Source organism: Microtus oregoni, unplaced genomic scaffold (genome assembly GCF_018167655.1).
Source record: "Microtus oregoni isolate MIOR12 unplaced genomic scaffold, Mior012 000021F_ref0000039, whole genome shotgun sequence".
Classification (NCBI taxonomy): domain Eukaryota; kingdom Metazoa; phylum Chordata; class Mammalia; order Rodentia; family Cricetidae; genus Microtus; species Microtus oregoni.
Genome location: NW_024543080.1, coordinates 5,191,945 through 5,212,734, shown reverse-complemented (window position 1 = coordinate 5,212,734; position 20,790 = coordinate 5,191,945). Strand labels below are relative to the sequence as shown.

At 48.7% G+C, this 20,790-nt stretch overlaps 1 protein-coding gene across 6 annotated transcripts in view; it reads left to right on the top strand.

Moving 5' to 3' along the window:
* The window catches only part of Shroom3 (shroom family member 3), a 151,130-nt gene that overhangs the window by 106,143 nt on the left and 24,197 nt on the right, over nucleotides 1–20,790 (top strand). For 5 of the 6 annotated variants that reach the window (XM_041671145.1, XM_041671148.1, XM_041671147.1 and 2 more), the window contains 2 exons: nucleotides 11,802–11,933; nucleotides 17,501–20,615. In XM_041671145.1, the coding sequence (XP_041527079.1) occupies nucleotides 11,802–11,933; nucleotides 17,501–20,615 (3,247 nt within the window). The remainder of the gene's footprint in view (nucleotides 1–11,801; nucleotides 11,934–17,500; nucleotides 20,616–20,790) is intronic. The other variant, XM_041671149.1, reaches the window with a different exon arrangement.

Sequence of the window (20,790 nt, the reverse complement as noted above, 5' to 3'; positions counted from 1 at the left end):
GATAAAACAATTATACTTTTATTTATATAAGAGGAAAACTCACAAAAACAGGAACAAGAAGTCCAAGCTCAGCTGTGCCATGAGGGAACCACACAGAGAGTGCACCCTTTTTTCTCCGGGTCCCAGCAAGCCACACCCTAACTTGGTCCCACCTCTTAATTAGTTAACCAACCTTCCCCCTTTTGTCTAAATAAGAACAATCCAAAACCCAGTACAAAATTATATACAATAGGAACAGATATCAAATATAGAATTACAACCAACATAAACAATATTAAGCAAGGAACACATGATAAATGTTTTAATAAACATTGTATTCCAAAGAGTCTAAGCCTTGCAACAGAAATAAGCTTGGCTAAATCATAAGAGGAAGGCAACTACGACTGTCTAATTCTCAACCCCATGGAAGGCCTGAGAAGGGCGATATCATTTGAATAGGCAGGAAGTGCAATCAAGCAGTTTCCAAAGCGAGCAGTATATGACAGAGACAACTGGCTGCCTGGGCAATCACCTAAACTCTCATTTGCAATGTTGAAACAACCAACTTTGACTAAGGCCTAGAGTAACTGACAGAGCATTTTCAGAGGCAGGGAATTTTTCAGAATCATCTTACCCTTTTTTGGCAAGGTTTCGCAGTCCTTTTCCTTGTGTCCTGCTTATCCTATCCAGATACCATGTATTTTGTCAGTGGTTGAGGCATGGGCAGTTCCTTGCCTAAAGGCCAATTGTGCCAAAAAGAAAACAAACTCCAAGTGGACTGTCTTCAGTGCTCAACTTTCTCTCGGTAATAGATTGGTGCTGTCAGGAGCAATCATGTCTCAGGTCAATAGACCTAAGTTGTTTAAATGCCATGTTCTACAGATCCTTGAAGTGGTTGAAGATTACCTATCTAGGCAGAATACAATCTCTATGTTTCTAAAGAACCTAATTAATCTGACTATGTGTATAACAAACGTGAACAACTATTGACCTATAATGTTTAATACCTGTATAACTTAAAGACTAAGACCTCATGTCAGAATATTAAATAACCTGTAAACAAATGTGCAGCAAATGAGGACAATGACCTCAATATAAACAATGTATATGTATCTTGATCAGAGGTAAGAATAATATATAATGCAACATAAAAATATATCCTAAAAGTTGTATCAGTATACAAAATGTCCTAAACAGAGGTAGGAACATGCATGTATACAGTCTGACAGAATAAGTTTGCATAGGTACACAAATATTGTAAACAGAAATAACAAATATAATTTGAACTTGTACCAGTATACAAGAAACTATACCAATGTAAATTGTCCATAAATAATAGCTTACAAGTGTTCACTCTATTACCCACTACTATTATCCCTTTTTATTTTTATTTTTGAACCTACATAGTTTTCACCCCAACACCAACCCTCTACAAGTAATAATCAACAACTCCTAAACAGTGTTCCCAACTCTGAGGACAAACTTTTTTGGGAGAGGAGACTCGTTCTCCAGAATTGCTTCCTGCTGTCATGGGGGTCAGTGGTGGGGGTGGGGGCAGAACTCATTTGTTGGGGTGCCTGCCTAACCTAATGGAGCCTGGGTCTTATCCCGAGCACCATATAAGCTGAGCACGGTGGTGTCCTAAATCCCAGCACTGAGGAGGCGGAGGCTGAGGCAGGAGGATCAGAAGTTCAGAGGCATCCTCCGCCTCATAGAGAACTCGAGGCCAGCCTGAGATACGTGGCACCTGTCTTAAACAAAATCAGTCTTGATTCGATTGGGTGTTGCACATATCACCACTGTTCTGCATTTGCCCAGACTTGTGTATATGTGTCCTTTGTCTCCATAACTATAGTTAGAGGGCTTTGTGGTCACGCTTCCTAATTCTCTCCTGTCCTCCAGGGTCACCGGGCTGTGTTAGCTACTGTTGCAAAACACCTGCCAGAGCAGCCTCAGGAAGAAAAGCTTGTTTTGGCTCACGGTCTGGACGCAGCCCCGCGGTGGGGGAGGTGGCAGTGAGGGGAGAAGTGAAGGACCCTGCTCAGCTTTCCTCCTTTTTCCTGTTTTCTTTTTTGTTTTTTTCGAGACAGGTTTTCTCTGTAGCTTTGGAGCCCATCCTGGAACTAGCTCTTGTAGACCAGACTGGCCTTGAACTCACAGAGATCCACCCACCTCAATCTCCAGAGTGCTGGGATTAAAGGCGGGCACCACCACTGCCCAGCTGACCTTGATATTGGGAATTGGCCAGTTACTGTGTAGAATGCCTTCCATTTGGAGGTATCTGTGTTTCTCATGATGAAATCAAGGTTTAGGCATTCGGGGCAGGAACCTCACTCAAATGGTGTGTGTCTTTCCTAGAGCCTTGCATCAGGGCTCATGTGATGCTGGCGTTTCAACACTTCTGAGGGCAACTTTGGCAACTAGGTTATGGTGAGGTCCCCTCGTTTCTCCACCATGAGGGGCACTCTTTGTTCCTTTGCAGTTCATAATTCCATTGGAGAGTAACGTTGAGACTGTGCGTAATGCTGTTTCTCTTCAGACTTTATTTTCACTACTCTAAAATCTGTTGGTTATTATCTGTGACAATAGGAATGTTCTAGAAGCTATTCCATATTTCCTTCATTCCTTCTATGTTTATTCACTGGAATTCTTCTGCAGGGAAATGCTTCTTTCTCCCTCTCCTATCTGTTTTTCCAGTGATTGATTTATCTCACTGAGGACTTCATACTTATTTTATCTCCTAGGTGATAATTCTGCACTTGTGTTATTTATTTTGTTGCTTCAGATTGTCTCGGTGTTGGTCGTTTGAAGTGATTTCCGCCTGGCCCCGGGTCTAAATCCTAGTCTGAACATACAGCAGTGTGAAGTACCATTATTTTGTTTGTACTGGTACAGAATTCATGATGTACTTATCTGTGGAATCAAACAGGTGTTGAGGCAGGAGGCTAGCAGTGGTTATTTCATGGACGTCAATACTGTTATTTTGAAAATTGGAAACTTCTAGGGTCACCTTGTGGACCAAATACAAGAGGTCAGAATTCTATCTTCTATCAGATCCTTCTTCAGTTAGTAACCCAACCTTCCTTCCCCAGTGTGCAACAGCAATCCTGTTCCCCAGTGTGCAACAGTAGAAGCCCTATTCTCCAGTGTGCAACAGCAATCCCATTCCCCAGTGTGCAACAGCAATCCCTTTCCCCAGTGTGCAACAGTAGAAGCCCTATTCTCCAGTGTGCAACAGCAATCCCTTTCCCCAGTGTGCAACAGCAGTTCTCTTTCCCAGTGTGCAACAGCAATCCCTTTCCCCAGTGTGCAACAGTAGAAGCCCTATTTTCCAGGGTGCAACAGCAATCCCATTCCCCAGAGTACAACAGTAGAAGCCCTATTTTCCAGGGTGCAACAGCAATCCCATTCCCCAGTGTGCAACAGCAATCCTATTCTCCAGTGTGCATTAGCAATCCTATTCTCCGGCGTGCAACAGAAATCCTAGTACTTGGAGGCTGAGCCTGGAGAATTTTGAGTTCAAAGCCACCTCAAGCTACATCCGGAGACCATGCTGCAGGGAGAGCCAGGAGGAAAGTGTTTTTGCATTTGTTTGCTTGCTTGCTTGCTTGAAGTAGGGTCTTAGTGTGTACCCTAGGTCAACTTAGAACTTTAGATCCCCCTGCCTCTGCTGTGATTTCAAGCGTGAGCCACCATACCCAGTGGGAGGAAAGAGAATCTTTATGATCTCACCCATGTTGGCGAAACGTTTCCCTAAAACTCTAGAGCTCTGGACTAGGGTAACGAGTTGGTGATGGAGACAGTTACTCTAGCTTACAACCAAGGATTTTCCCTCTCCTGTGCCCCCTCGGCCCTTCACCAGCCACCACCGCCATTAGAATAACTATCCGGGATCAAATACTACAAACATTCTCTGTGAGAAAGAACAAACGGCCAGAGTCGGGCTCCCTTTGAGCTCCTGTGCCAGGGCTTCTGCACCTCCTAGTTCTCTCAGTGGGGCATCCTGTCCCCAGCTGCCTTCTGCCTGCTCTCCAGATAATGTGTCTCAGAGAAACCCTGGTGAGCCGCTGTAGGAGCTGCCGCTTCTGAAGCTGAAACAGGCACTTCACAAACCGCATGTCCCTCGGGGAGGAGGCTTCCTGCTTTCGCATTGGACGCGTTCCATTCCAAAGGGATGTGCTGCTGGCCAAACGCTAGTTTTTCCCAGGAAAAGTACTCAGGGCCACGCGTTCTTCATCCCTCCGTGGCCAGGAGTTGGATTTTAATTGGTCCATTTACATAGGTGACCGGGAGGTAGAGTCCCAGCTCCCTGAGCTTCAGCGGTTCCTGCCCTTTAACTGCCAGCTCACCTGCCCGGGTAGGGATCGCTGTGGAGCCCCACCCCTGTGGGCGGAGCTGAAGCCCAGCGGGATGACTTAGCTCTCTACTCTGCTCCTGAATAGGTACCAGATTGGCCTGGGGTTGCTCTGTGGGACAGTTTCTGTTTGCCACAAGGTAAGTGTGAAATGAGATTCAGGGTCTTTCATGGCAGGGTTCTAACTCAAGAGCCTTTTTTTCTGATGGCATTTTGATAGCGTTGTATCTATTTTTTTCTTGCCTCTTTTTTTTTTTAAGTTTTTTGTTGTTCTTTGGTTGGCTAGCTCTTTGGTATTTTGTTTGTTTTTGTTTTATTTTTCCCCCTGAGACTCTGACCAGGTTGACCTGTAACTCACTATGTAGGCCCGGCTGGCCTCAGACTCAGAATAATCATGCTACTTTTAGCTTCTCAAGAATATGTTTTTAAAGAACAATAAGCAACTACATGTTAAGCTTCAGCCTACTTTGCTCATTCTTATCAGACTTATCACAGGCTCCATCCCGTATTCTGGCAGGGCATCTAACCGGGGATTTCCAGCCTCGCTTATCTACCTAGACTGTCCTTTATCTCATTCAGATCAGCAGAGTTCTGTTCCTCCTTCAGCCCCCCCCCCCTCCCTGTAGACTCACAGAACTATGCCTCCAGGAGGAGGGACTGAGCCAGGGGACTAGTTGCTAAGTCCTCTCAATGCTCTGTTGCCAGCCTGTGTATAAAGTAAAGGACATTTTTAAATTTCAAATTTCATTTTTCCCTCCTTACTGGTTCTTTGATTTTTCTTTTAAGCTCAAGTTTCCGATCTACAAAACTTTTGTCTTTCCCGATGACAATGTCTGTTTTCTGAAAGTGACCACTTTTGACTTCGGTAGAAGGGCCGGCCTTGTTACTGTGTAGTGCAGGATGGCCCCTCACATCCACCCCCCCCACCCCCAGTGCTGGCATTGCAGGTGTGTGCCACCGTACTTTCTCCTTCACGGAGTCTCATGTAACCCAGCCTGGCCTCGAACTCAAACTCTGTGTAGCCAGAGTGTGACCGTACACCTGTTTCTCTGTCTCCGTCTCCCAGGTGCTGGGATTATGGGAGTGGGCCACCACACTTGGCGTCTCCTTCACTCTTGTAGGTGGGCCACACAGTACAGCATTCTAGGCTGCTAAGTTGTTCTCTGAACTCTGACTTTTACATTTCTTTTACAGTTTTTATTATGTTCTTATAGAACATACAGAAAATGGGATTATTAGGGCATTTTCGTATGTGTCCGTCATCATACATTGCTCACACACACACGCACACACACACACACACACACCCACACACCGTCTTCCCCCTCAGCGATCAATACCTCACCCTGCCCCCTTTTTACATGTATCTGTGGGATGTTGTATGTGATTCTTATCCTTGCTCTTCCATGGGCAGATTCTCTCCTAGGCTTCTCTCAGATGTGCTGATTTAAAAAATTAATCTTACGGTTGCTTTTGTCCTCTGTGACTACATTTCAAAGCACGTACGATGCATTTTGATCACATGATCCCCTTTATCCTCTCCTTCCCTTAAAGCCCACTCTTACTTCCGTGCCTTTCTCTTTTACATATCCCTGGCCACTGCATTCAATTGGGGTTCCCTGCGTGAGTATGGATGCCGGCCTTGGTCGACCTTTTTCTATTTGGTTTTCTGTCATGTGGAAGTGTCTGCTTCTGTTTAGCCTTTTTGAGGCTGTCCTGCTTGGGTACCCCGAGCCTCCCGGACTAGTAGTTGTGCCCTGGCGTGTGTTTGGGGGGAATTTCTCATAATTTCAGATTCCTGGAGTTCCCCTTTATTTTTCTTCTAAGCTCTAAGATCCCACACCTCTTGGGTCTCGCGCTCCTAGGATGCTCTGTTCTGCTCCTGGTTGGGGTATTCCTTCCCCTCCCTTAGGTCTTTTCTCCTTCCTTTAGGCTTTCGGGGTCCTATTAAGATGCCCACAAATTGGAAGTTCTTTCTTAAGCCAGGTCCAGCCTGTCTGGGAAGTCCCTCTTCCCCTTTTTTAAACTGGGAGGGAAGGAACCTCTGAGTATCAATTTTAAGGACAAGATGTAGCCCTCTCTTCAAGCTCTGAAGTCACCCTTCGTCCATGAAAGGACATGTGTGCCTGGCTGTGCTTGACACAGATGAGAGCTATGCACACTTCCTTTTCCTTTCCTCAGACTTTTGGATTTTGTTTTCGGACTCGCTTGTATAATTGTGATTTTAAAATTCTGTCAATCACAGTTGATACAGTATCTGTCCAGGGATTTGGCTTATCCAGTATGCCGTGGAAAAGGACAGGTGAATAAAATTACACGGGTAACTTGACTATTGATTTTTATTATGATCACTATTCATTGCTATGCCACATAAATGGTGAGAGAAAAATATGAAGTACGCATATTCAGAAATGCCCTTGATGCCAGAGACCACAGGGCTGGTTTTTCAGGTTTTAGCTGGCATTCTGTTCTCTGAAAGTGAATGAGAACACACTCTATTCTCCTCCTGAGTGGCAGGTTCTGTGTTAGCCGGCTAGAGCACTGAAACTCCTCCCTATTGTAAAGTTTATTATGGAAATATTGGTGGGGGGAAGGAATGGGAGCTGGTATTCTAGAAGGTTCCTTTTTTCAGCTGCTCTGCCCTCAAACCTAGACTCCTCTTCTTTTTATTTGTGTTCTGGTTATGTTAATAAACTTTATTCCAGTATAATTTTTAAATAGATTTCTTTTAACCATTTTTAAATTGGTATTTACCTTTTTTTAAAAAAAAAAACTCTTCATTTTCTTATTTGTATTTTCTTCTCTCGTCTCTTAAACAGGGGAGAGAGAGAAAAAAACAGGGACAAAAAGCACCAGCACCGTACATTGCGCATTGGATTACTCTGCAAAGGATTTTCGCTTCTTCAGTGTCAGGGGTTTCAGAGATACTGTTTTTTCTCTGTGTGTCTCTCTCTGCCTCTCTGTCTCTTTCTGTCTTACACACATGTGCTCACACATGCAGATGGAACTGGACATCTATAAAGCATTAACCTTGATTTTGAAATATTTGGTTGATATTTGGGCTCCATCAAACTTCCAGACTGGGTTTGTATTCGATGTTTCCAACGGTGGTAACAGGGGCTACCCGACCCAACCCTTCCGGCCCCTGGATGGAGGGGAAGAACCCAGTCTTCCATTTGCCCCACCAAGCTGCTCTTGCTTTGACTGGGAAGGAGCCAGGAGAACTCAAAAGGGGACACAATTCTTTACTGCTACCTCAGCCTCTCCGAGTCCGTAAGAATTTGCTTGTGGTGTCTGCGGGTCTGCTTGACTGATAGTAACCCAGCATCTTAGTTAATTCTTCCTGTCAAAGCTCTTGCATAACAGGGAAGAAGATTCTGAAGTCTTTACCTCTGATGCCTGGAAAAGTTGGTAAAAACCAGCCCCCTTTCCTTTCTTCCACAGAGAGAATAATGCCCTGTCCGTGTTCAGGGTTGAGGTAGAGAGACTAGTAAAGTTCATGCTGGTTCCTATCCCATCACAGCTGCGTTTGAAAGGCCATCGATGGCAAAGGTGAACGCTACTGTAGTTATAGATACTGTAGTTATAGATATTGCAGTGTTTGTATCTGGTTGTCAAGACTTAGACGTGAACCTTACACATAGGAAGGTCAGTGCTCTGGTCTGTGTGTGTGTGTGTGTGTGTGTGTGTGTGTGTGTGTGTGTCTGAGACAGACAGACAGAGAGAGAGAGTTGGGGGCAGGGAACAAGATTGAAATATTGAGAAATAGAACATTTTGGCATCACTTCCCGTTGACTTAAAAAAGAAAAGACAAACCCATTGCTAACTCCTCTCTCTTACTATATATTTTTGTTAGTCCATAAGCACGTTTCAGAATGGAGGGTGAGGAAAATAAACTGCATAGGAGGAAAAAGATACGAAGCTAGATGTAGGTTCGCGCGCACGGGACAGGATAAGGGTCTTGCCTTTCCTCCTAATTTGCGGTGTCAGTCATCTGCTGGCTGTTAGCTGACATCATGCTTACGATCCAGTCAGCAAAGCCAAAAGTCCCCAGGGTACATTGTGAGTGTGACATTTAAAAAGAATGTCCCTTTTCAGAAAGGATTGTATGTTACTCTGAGATTGTATTACCTTACAAATACTGTTCTTCCCACAAGTCCACCTCTCTGGTTGTTGTGGTGTTTGGAGTGGAATCCTGGGCTCTGTGCGCCCTAGACAAGTTCTGTACCAGAGGGCCAACGCGCACACCTTATGTAGGCTTGTGTTGACGTAGTGGGATGCTGGGGAAGGAGACCTGTTGCTGTAGCAGTCAGTGCCGAGGGAGAGAAGTGGGTCTGGAGGACAAGGCTGCACATTGGTTTTTATTTGTTTCTTAATCATGTGATTTATTGTCTATTCGAAAGAATACTTTGAATATGAGGAAATGCTAATTATTTAAGTTTAGCTATAAATCTTATGGTTTATGGTCGGTCGTGTTGATTCTATGATGTTAGCAGTCTGAGTCTTGTTTGTGTTCTCTGTGTGTGACTTGTGTGTTGCTAATAGCCGGCCTGTGCGCCTGGAGGCTGTGCAGCCCAGTCCCAGCGGCTGGTGGAGAGAAGCAGATGCCCCCCAGTGCTCATTTCCTGAGTCGCCGTTGTCACCTCCATTTATCCAACACCCCACAACCCCGCTCCACCTCAGAGTCTTGGCTCCAGACCCCATTCAAGTAAACTTCTGATGCTTGTGTCCAGAATGCCCTCAGAACTTCACGTGTGATCTGAACCCACACCATTGACTCTTATGTCTGGGGCCGTGGCCACACTCTTGTTTTGAATGTTCCAAACCTATTCTCACCTCAAGGATTTGGCATTCTTTATTCTTTCTTGGTAAACATCTCTCTGTTTCTCCCTCACACACACACTCATGCATACATGCAAGCATACACATACACAAACACACTCACACATACATGCATGTACACCACACCAATTCAATCCAAGTGGTTATTGAGGATGAAGATTCTTCTGCCTGCATGACTTTAAAGATTTTTTTTTTTTTTTTTTTTGAGACAGGGTTTCTCTGTTGCTTTGGAGCCTGTCCTGGAACTAGCTCTTATAGACCTGCCTAGCCTCGGACTTTAAAGATCTTTAATTCCTCCAAGTTTGTTACCACCGTCTTAGTCCCAGACCCTCATCATCTCTTATCCCGGCTGGTAAAATTCATTCACTCTGCTACTGGCAGTATCTTCCTAAAACTTATGTGTATTTAAAAAACCCAAAGCTCACCGGGCGGTGGTAGCACCCGCCTTTAATCTCAGCCAGCACCCAGAAGTTAGAGGCAGGTGGATCTCTGTGAGTTCGAGGCCAGTCTGGTCTACAAAAGCTAGTTCCAGGACAGGCTCCAAATCTACAGAGAAACCCTGCCTTGAAAACCAAAACCAAACCAAAACAAACAACAACAACAACAAAACCCAAAGCTCAAAACTAGTGGTATCTGGTTTAGAAACTAGATTAGAACTCAAGTTTCCCTTGGGTTAATGGGATGAAGGAGAAAACAACCAGGGACCAAGAAAAGAGCAAGTATATCTCGGTCGCTCTGTGCCTCTCTTGTCCCCCGAGGGCCTGTCTTGGAGAGCTGTAGGGTAGCACAGCACCTCAGCACTTGGCACTCTTGTTCCTAGGCTTCCTTGGACCTTGGACCTCAAGTTCCCCAGAAAACGGGCTGCAGCCTCAGCTCAACTCCTCGAGGGTAGCTTGGCTGATTCCTAGTTCACCGCAGAGTTCCTCCCGTTATTATGTGGATTCCAGGCAGGCAGTTCTGCTGCTTGGCCTCTGTTTACCCTTCTGCTTTCAGGCCACAGTCAGGGCCATAGCGGCTCCCTGCCTCGCCACCATGGCCACACCCTGTTTGCTTTGACCACAGTTAACTTTGAGACCAGTCTCTGTGTAATCACTTTTCACATTTTTAAAAAATAGTTACTTGTGTGGTCCTCGTAGGAGGGGGCACATACGGCTCAGTCAAAGGTCAGAGGGTAACTCTGTGGAGTTCGTTCTCTCTTCCACCTTCATGTGGGCTCCAGGGACCAAACTCAGATGGTCAGGCTTGTGCAGAAGTGTTTGCCAGCTGAGCCATCTGGCTGGTCTCCTATTTGTAATTATCGACTCTTAATATTTCATAAACAATCTTAGAGCTGGAAGAGCTGCCGCGTCAGTATTTCCTCCTGCCCATTCCCATAGTTGCCCTCATCCACCCTCAACTTCTTTCTCCCTGTTTTTGCCCTTCCTTTTAGGTAGGTCTGTCTAACAAGCTGTCTGCATGGCTTCTATTCTATCAATTCATTAACAGCAAATAAGTTATATCATAATAATACTCAATATTTTTTGATATTTTACTATGGACCAGCTATATTATATAATTTTAGTCTCAAAAATCAGATTAAAATGAGATGAGTTGAGCTTCTGACTAGTTTCTTCAGGTTTTAGGTGTGCAGAGGCTTAGGAACAGGAAGTGACTTCCACAATTGGTTAACAACAAAGTCTGGCTGAGGACTAAAGTCTCCAGGCTCCTGGTCTAGTATGTTCTGGTATGCCTAACAAATGGAAGTTCACTGGCATCACCAGGTTGGGTTTTCCTTTACGTTACAGAAGCAATTTATTTTTCAGAGAGGAGAAATGACTAAGTTTTAGGGAATCAAAGGAAAGTATGAGGGGTTGGGATAAGTTACATCTATTATTTTCATCCTATCAAGTGGGTTCCTGTATCCCAAAGTGTTTCTAAACTACAGAAACTACATAGTTCAGAGGTTTTCAGCATGAGATGCCTGATGGATCACCCCATTCTCCTGCCAAAAATGCGACACAGCAACTGTCCCGTGACTCTGACTTTCTGCAGTCCCGGCTGCTCCTTGAACTCGCGTTCACTCTGAAGGACACCCACACTTTCTCCTCGCTCCATCAGATCTTTGTGTTTTTAAGGGCAGGATGCTTAAAAGTTGAAGTCACCGACTTAGAAAATGAGAGTGTTTTGGAGAACACTTTGTTCTCTAGGCTGTGGTGTGGAACATTCATTGTCAACGCAGGGCAGCCTCTCTTAGCAAGACCGTGAGCAGCAGCACCATCCTCCTCCCAGGCCCTGACAGAGGACTGAAAATGCCCAGCAAGCTTTCACTACGCATCTACACAAGGTCCCTTGGGAAATAGGAATTATGGTGTTCCTGTTTTTCTTTAAATCTGGAGGCAACCATGTCCTTACATTCAGAAAGCATAAAATGCCAACATGTAGGAAGTCTAAATGAAGTTATACTGCCTTTGCAACATCCCTCTGTGGTCTGAAGTGATAGGAGAATAGGAAGTAAATTGGAATATTTGTTGAGCCCAGGACACAGTGATTGCATCTGTGGTCTCTGGGCCCCTGAGCCACCTTGCTTCATGAGGGGACTCGGAGGGAAGCTACTGATGCTCAAGGGTCCGCTCCTGTGTCTCCACAGGTGCACTGAATCTGTTGCTCGCCCTCACTCGTGGCATACAACCAAATTTGGAGAGAACCATCCTGATGCCAGCATGATGCAGATATCTCAGGGCACGATGGGCCCTCCTTGGCACCAAAGCTACCATTCCAGGTGAGTGGCCATGGCTGGCATCCAAGGGTTTCTCTCCTTCAAAGGTCATGTCCCCCATTGTCTTTTTCTCATCCTCTTAAAATGCTGGATGGGTGACTCATCCTTCTCTCATATCCTGAGCTGGATTGTTGGGGGGAGGCTAGAAATAGTTTGGTTATGGCTGGTCATTTGAGATATTTCTGGACCCCATTCCCAGGCAGCTATTTCTCCATACCTATTATAATCCCATATTTGAAAATTTGACAGGTTTCTTTCCTGGGTGCTTCTCTGTCCTGTCTTCACTATTCAAAATTATATATTTTTTTCAGATGAATTGATGGTATGCCTGTATTTAAATGTTCTACTTGGTTTTTCTCCTCTGTCAAAGCAATTTATCTTCCTTGGCCCTGCAGCAGAAACAGCTAAGATGGAGAGTTTCTAAGAGATACGTGGTTTCACCAGGTCCCTTCGTTTCCCTCTTCTGCGTGCAGTACTATTTTAAAGACTATAGAAGCTGCGGGCAGTGGTGGAACAAGTCTTTAATCCCAGCACCTGGGAGGCAGAGGCAGGCAGATCTCTGTGAGTTTGAGGTCAACCTGGTCTACAGAGCTAGTTCCAAAACAGCCTGGACAGAGATACACAGAGAAACTCTGTTTCGAACCTCCACCCCGCCCCCCAAAAGAAGACTAGAGAAGTTTACCCCATTTTGCAGTGTTAACAAGAAGTTAAAGTATGGACAAATTGGTCTGTCTGAGTCTGGACAGCTGATCGGTGTGTGAGCAGAGACAGATCTGAGCAGGGCCTGTGGTTTTCGTATGTAGTTACTAGGTTATACTTGTACTCTAGGCTGGAGCTCACTCTGTAGACCAGGCTGGCCTCGAACTCACAAAGATCATCCGCCTCCTGAGTGCTGGGATTAAAGGCATGTACCACCACACCTGGTGTCCTCCCACTCTCTTAAGAGGACCAGTTCACACCACCTGAGCCATGTGTTTCGGAAAATGGGTTCCCTCACAGTACACCTGTGCCCACGCAGGACACTTCATTTACAGGGCTGTACGTGTCAGGGTTTTGTAAAGTGTGGGCACCTGACGGCTTGAGGGAGGAAGAGCAGAGTGCTCCAGGTATGACCTGACCTGCTCATGAGCGTGAGCACCCTTTGATCTTGGCTTCTCTTTCTCTAAAATGAAACTAATGACGCCTATGTTACTGGGTCATAGTGAGCATTAAATAAAGGAATACATGCAACTCCTAGGATGCAGAAAACATCCCATGCTGAAGACAGGGGTCCAGTGAAACCTGCTAAAGAAAGCAGAACACACGAGTACCACTGAATGGCGGAGTCCTTTACAACCTCCCAGCCCGAAATCTGACGTCATAATGTGACCTAAAGACTATACTCACCCTATAGCAGAAATCAGACCCTTGTAGTCAGTGTGCAGTGACTGTGGTCGACTCCACAGGCCTCAGGAGCCGTGGCCACGCTGCCCCTCTTCCCTCGTCCTAGCCTGCAGCAGGGGGGCTAGAGAGGCTGAACTGTGCTTGTACTGTGGCTGCCTCCTGGTCCTTGGACGGTGACAAAAGCACTGTGTGACGATAGGAGAAAAGCAAGCTCAGAATACTCAGGATGCTGCAAGTCTACGGTCCTCTCCTCCTCGGTCCGGGCACACCTCTGCAGCTCTGTCACAGGACGTCCCTCCCTCCTCTTAGTCCCACAGCAGCAGCCCCAGCTGGAGAAGGACTACTGATGTGTCCCTAGGATCTGTGGCATCTGCTGATCTAGTGTGCCAGGTTGGTTGGCTGGCTCCGCTTTGATGGAAATTCAAACCCACTTCTACATCTAAAGTCATGAAAAAGGAGAGTGAGGGGATAGGGAGGAGCAGGGGGACAGAGACAGCGAGGGCAGTCAGCTATAACTGTCTTGTGAACTCGCTTGGATTTGGAATTGCTCTGAAGCTTGACCCTAGCTGTTTTCTGCCGTCTTATGGAAATACCACCAAGTGGTTCTAAAGAAGAGACTGCCAGGACGCAGTCTCTCTGAGAAGAGGCTGAAGTAGCATTATCAAAACGCTATTATCAAAACGCTAACATACAGGACTCACTGAGACCCAATCACCTTGCAAATGCGAGCACCCCGTGTCTCAGATGGTCTTAGTGATGGGCACGCTCCCGGAAGAAGATCCCAAACGCTTCACCGTATAAAACTGTTTTCCCCCAGAGTCTTCCATGAAATGAAAGTCCATTAAGTGTTCCTTGGCAGAAAGTTTCTGGAGTCAAATAAGTTTAGAAAACTTTGCTTCGTGTCTTCCCCTTTGGAACAACAGAAGGACAATGGTTTATGGAAGACCCAGAAGTCTGGCGGTAAACAAGCTGGTTTAACTTTCGCCCAGTGTTTTGCAAACAGATCTGATCATTTTAAGGAACCTAAGGCTCTGTGAGTACACACCAGGAAAGTTTTCTTATACTTGTTTAGTGCTTTTCACGATGTTTCAAGCATTTAAAAATGACTTTTTTTGAGGACTCTCTTGTGGGTACAAGTGTTTTGCCTGTATGCATGTATGTGTTCCACATGTATGCCTGGTGCCCTTGGAGCCTCTGGAACTGGACTTTTGGTGGGTGTGAGCCACCAGGTGGGTGTTTGGAAACCACCCTCTGCAATATCAACAAGGGCTCTTAACTGCTGAGCTATCTCTAAAGCCCCTAAAAATTAGTTTTACATACACAAAACAGAGTAGTGTAGAAGAACACACCACAGCCAATGTGTTTGTGTTTTCATTCTTCAGACATTGTGGAGAGAACTGAAGCCATCCTAGCATGTCAAGTAGAGTACGTGCTATGCGGAAACCAGAAACAGCTTTATACGATGTGAGGAGAACACCAAGGAGATAATTAGTTTTGGAAAGTTTCCGAAATAGAGACCTGAGCAAGGGAAGGGAATGAGCCAGGCAAAGGGCACTCCAGGTGGTAGCATAGCAAGCACAAACCTCTGCAACCCTGGCAGAGATGGTGTAGCTATCCCGTGTGTCTGAGTCATTGCCAGGAGGGGCTGGGGCTGGGATGCAGTGAGCGAGGACAACAGTGGACAGTGAGGCTGGAGAAGGAGCCAGCACACAGTGGGGACTCTGACTGACTGAAGGTGCAGTCCTTGACAGTAAGGTTGCCCTGTTAGCACTGAAACCGACAGGACTGTTGTTACTCATCCCGGCTCCATTGAGGAGAAGCAGGAACAGCAGAGCTAATAGCAATGAGTATCTCCAGGTAACAGTGGGAAAGACTTGTTCCCAGAGGCCAGCATCGGACCCCCATCCCCAGGCAGCCTGAGAATGGACCAATGGCCGGACCACTGAGGGACAGAGCAACCCCCGGGGTAGGAGAGTAGCCCTTACAAAGTCTTTAGGTGGTGCTGTTCTCTTGAGGTCTGCTACAGGAAGTGGCCTCCTAGACACTTGTCTGGCGAGAGATAGGTGTGACCTCTTCCTAGATGCCACCTGTATTTTGAGACACATGGGGGCTGGCATTTTCCCTGCTCAGTGGTGTTTCAGTCGGCTCAGTTGCTTATGTGTATGTTCCCAAGTTAGAGCTGAACCAGCCTTTCAGTAGCCGGCTGCAAGGCTTCTAGCAGTCAGGAGAGGACTAGGTAGCGTTTCCTCCTTGCATGGACCTGGTGGGTGAAGCAGCTCCCAGGAGGCCAGCTGCCTCCACTTCCCTTGCAAGGGTCACCTCTGTACCGTGTCTGCAGGAAGTTAAAGGATGACAGCCGGCCAGATGGGGCTGGCTTTCATGGCTCCCCCATGCTTTCACAATAAGCCTCCTGCTTTAGAGGGAAGCTGGTAATGTGGGAGGCAGGGCTCAGTAAAGCTCAGTAAAATTCAGCCATGACATGCGTCATGCCATGGAGGGCAGGTCGATTTTTGCTGACCTGGAAGGCTCACCAACTGTTTCTTCATTTCTTAAGTTTATCCTGGCTTTCCCAGAGCAGGATACTTCGTTTAGTAGGTTGACTTTTCCTGAGAAGAAAAATTAGATTCTGTTGAGGTAAAATGCTGAGCGTGTGGTCTTGCTGACAACGGAATGTTTCGTTGGTTTCTCTCTAGTTTCAGCTCTGAGCATTGCCCTTTGAATCTCTTCATACATTCTCTGGAGACATTGCAGCTTAAAACATTGGCATGCACTTGGTACGGAGTCATTATATTTGTTTACATGAGATCTAGAAATATATAATATATATTGCAGATGCTCTTGAGTGTCTGCTTATCTAAAAATGAAGCGCCTAGGTCAGCGCTCCTGATTTACCTTTCTTTAGAGAATAGTGAATCACAATGGTTAATATAAGGCGACTGCTAATTGATTTTTGTTAATTCTAATATGGCTTCTCCATAGGTATATAATGTCTATTTATTTATGTAGGTTCTTCACATATGCTAGGCAAGGGCTCTAGCACCAAGCTATACTCCAGCCCAAATAAATTTCATAGCAAATTGGTATTTGATGTGTGTAGGTGTTTTGTCTGCATGTATATCTGTGTACCTCATACATACCTAGTGGCTGCCGAGGCCAGAAGACGGAGTCAGATTTCTTGGGATTGGAGTTAGAGACAGGTGTGAGCCACCATGTGGGTTCTGAGAATCGAATACAACCAGTGCTGTTAACTATTGAGCCATCTTTCCAGCCCCTTTATAGTCAATCATTAGAGCAGTTTTAAGCTTTTAGCAAAATTGAATGGAAGCTACAAACTCCCCAGTCCCCACACATGCATGTTACTCTGATTATCTAACAAAAACAATTTTTTGGAGGCAGCTTTCTGGGGTTCAGAGGTCCAATATTGAGACCCTGTCCCTCTCCCCAACCCCCAGGAGCTTAGAAATTCAAAGGTCTTGCTCTCCTGAGTGCACACTGAGGCTGGCTTTAGGGTTGGAAGCCCAGCCTAATGGACTTCCTTCCCAGCTTCCTTTTCTCCCCTGCCCTCTCCTCTCTCATTGGGCTTTTCTGACTTGAACATCTCCCCATGTATTTCTCCTTTCAGCTTGGTGTTTAGCTTTTCCCTGCAAACAAATTGTCCCTACCAGTGTTGAGACTCAGGAAGGTTGCCAGGGCCTAGCTCTCGACTCCTTAAAAAGGAAAGATGAACCCAAATCGTACTCTGTGCTTCCCAAGTCCCCGACCCTTCACACGCCTGTCTGCTTCCTAAGCTTTGCTCGATTTCCCCAAGGGTCTACAACAGACAGACAATGCTCTCCTGTCCTCCTTCCTTCCCTTCAGTTCCTCCCGCTCACCTCCTTCACTTCTGGGCACGTGCAAAATGTCACCTACAGTGCAGCGAGTCCCACCAGCATGCTGCCTGTGCCTAAGACCACCCCTTTCTTCTAGTAAGCCAGAGTGATTAATTAGAGGCTCATAAGGCTGCAGCATTGGGCAGTTAATCCTAGTGACGACACGGGGATCGGAACAAGCCCCAAATAAGGCCCTTTTGACCCATCCTTCCGAAAACGGAACGTCTTGCATAAGAGTGAATTTATAAGCTGAGCCCCGTGTCTTAAACTCCACTGAGCTCCTCAGCCGACTGACTGCTTTGTCTCCCGTTCTCCCAGCTCTTCCACAAGTGACCTCTCCAACTATGACCATTCTTATCTGAGGCGGAGCCCCGACCGGTGCAGCTCCCAGGGGAGTATGGAAAGCCTGGAGCCTAGTGGTGGATACCCAGCCTGCCATCTCCTTTCTCCTGCCAAGTCCACGAGCAGCATCGACCAGCTCGGCCACCTCCATAACAAAAGAGACTCGGCGTATAGCTCTTTCTCCACAAGTTCTAGCATCCTGGAGTACCCACCCCCTGGTGGCCCTGGCCAAGAACGGTCAGGCTCCATGGACACGATTTCTGCTCGCGGTGGCCTCCTAGAAGGGATGAGGCAAGCAGACATTCGCTATGTCAAGACAGTCTACGATAGTCGGAGGGGAGTATCGTCGGAGTATGAGGTGAGCCCTTCAGCTCTGCTCGGTAGGGATGCCCACGCATCGGCAGGTCTCCAGGGCTGTGCTAAGTGGCATAGTGTTCCCCGGGGCAAGGGGCCCCCATCCCCATCGTGGAGCCAGCAGTACTCAGATACTGCCACTGACAGCCTGGCCCAGAAAGTGGGTGCACCCACGCCCCCTACTCGGAGTGACAGTTATGCTGCCTTCCGGCAGCGCGAGCGTCCCAGCTCCTGGTCCAGCCTCGATCAGAAGAGGTTCTGCCGGCCTCAGACAAACTCCTCAGGCTCCTTGAAAACCCCCCTCATGGAGGAACAGCTGCACACCGTTGTAGAGAGGAGTCCAGAGAGCAGCCCCCCAGTGAAGCCCAAGCATAGTTACACCCAGAAGGCGCAGCCTGGCCAACCCCTCCTGCCCACTGGCATCTACCCAGTACCTTCTCCAGAGCCACACTTTGCCCAGGTGCCTCAGCCTTCCGTGAGTAGTAATGGCACTGTCTACCCTGCCCTGGTCAAAGAGAGTGGATATACGGCCGCTCAGGGAGCCTGTAACAAGGTGGACACCTTGGATGAGAACGGGAACCAAAATGAAGCTAGCAGGCCCGGGTTTGCCTTCTGCCAGCCCCTAGAACATGACTCGGTGACCCCAGTGGAGAGAAATCCAGAACCCACAGCCAAACATGTCTCCTACAAAGTCCATTTTTCTCCAGTGCCTGAAAATGAAGATTCCTCCCTGAAGAAACAGGGCACACCTCTCCGAGGCACCAGCCCATCATATCCCAGTGAGAGAAAGAACGCCCCTGGCAGCAGGCCTTGTTCTAATCACGTGGGCAGGCCCACTCAGCCCAGGGAGGGTGACTTACAGGAAGATCACAATGCCAACCTCAGGCAGAAACAGGAGAGGGAAGGCCAAGGGCAGAGCCAGCCAGGCAACTTTGGCAGGACCAAGTCGACCTTCTCATCTCTCCAGAACATTCCAGAGAGCCTAAGAAGACAGAGCAACGTAGAGTTCGGAGGAGATGTCCAGGAGGATTACCCCGGTGGCAGGCCCACCTGTGCCCTCAACACCAACGTGGAAGAGCATGGAAGGAAAGCTGGGCCCGATAGCAGGAGCTACGAGGACAGGTCTGTTTCCTATCCAAGGCCGGAGGGGAAAATGAACACCGTAGACTCTTTCCAGGGTGCAGACCCAAGGTATGAAGAGCCCCAGGCCCCAGCACTCCAGCAGACACCCGGCCTGAGCCAGAGGAGACTGAGCTCCTGCAGTGCCTCGGCCCTGCAGTACAGGAAGCCCCACTGTTCGGTACTGGAGAAGGTCTCCAAGATAGAAGAGCGCGAGCAAGGGCGCCACAGACTCCCCAGCGTGGGCAGCTCCTCCTACGGCCTCAACTATAGGCCCAACAGGGCCGGCCCGGCTTCCGCAGGTGACTTTGAGGACCCAAAAGCCAGCATCCATTTCTCCGAGGCCACGGAGCCCCTGCGCAATGGGGAGCCGCCCTTGAGAAACGGGGAGGCCAGGCTCGAAGAGGCTTCCTGGCAGCCCTGCAGCCAGCCGCTGTGGAGGGCTGGGGATGGCCGTGGCCCCCCTGCCCGAGGCGGTGAGCCCCCCAGGCCCGATGCCCACCTGCTCCGCAGCCAGAGCACCTTCCAGCTCTTCAGCGAGACGGAGAGGGAAGCGCCGTGGCAGGAAGACAGGCCCGGCACCCCCGAGTCGCCCCCGCTGGACGCGTTCTTCAGCCGCACCTACAGAAACAGCATCAAGGACGCCCAGTCCCGCGTCCTGGGGGCCACCTCGTTTCGTCGCCGAGACCTGGAGCCGGGCACCCCCGCAGCCGCCGCCATCTCGAGGCCCTGGCGGCCCCGTCCCGCCTCTGCGCACGTGGGGATGCGCAGCCCCGAGGCCCCGGCCCCCTCGTCCTCCCCGCACACCCCTCGGGAGCGGCACAGCGTGACCCCGGCCGCCCCCCAGGCTGCTCCCCGCCGCGGTGCCCGCCGGCGCCTCACGCCTGAGCAGAAGAAGCGCTCCTACTCGGAGCCCGAGAAGATGAACGAGGTGGGGGTGTCAGAGGAGGCTGAGCCCGCGGCCTGCGGCCCCACGAGGCCGGCGCTGCGCTTCTCTGAGAGCACCGTGGCCGACCGGCGCCGCCTCTTCGAGCGGGACGGCAAGGCCTGCTCCACCCTCAGCCTGTCGGGGCCTGAGCTGAAGCAGTTCCAGCAGAGCGCCCTGGCCGACTACATCCAGCGCAAGACCGGCAAGCGGCCTGCCTCCGCCTGCCCCCCAGAGCCCGGGCTGCGCGAGCGCGCCCAGAGCGCATACCTTCATGCCGGCCCAGCCACCGCGGCCCCCGAGGGCCCTGGCCTGGCCTCAGCCTGCAGCCTGAGCTCTCTGCGGGAGCCCGACGTGCCGCTGTCCCGCCAGGAGCACCCTCACCTGGCCACCAACGCCCCTCACACGCCCCGAGATCGTAGCAGCTCCTTCGCCAGTGGACGCCTAGGCGGGGAGCGAAGGCGCTGGGACCCTCAGCCCCCCAGGCAGCCGCTCATCGGAGCAAATTGCGGACCTAGGGCCACCCAGAGACCGGACAGGACCCCTGGTGGCGGGCCGCCTTCTTGGAGCATGGTGGCCACCAACGCTGGCAAGTCCAAGTCAGCCGAGGATCTGCTGGAACGCTCCGACACCCTGGCTGTCCCTGTGCACGTGAGGTCCAGGTCGTCCCCCACCTCGGACAAGAAAGGCCAGGTAGGTGCAGCCAAGCCAGCTGGCCTAGGACTGGCCCTCCAACTCTTGGCATCTTTAGGGGGTGGGAGGGCTTTCCTATATTCAGGGTTTTTTTTTCTTTTAAATGTAGGAATTTTCTGATCCGTAGTCAGACGCGTTATCCATTGCGCCACTGGTTTTTTCCTGCAGTTTTCTC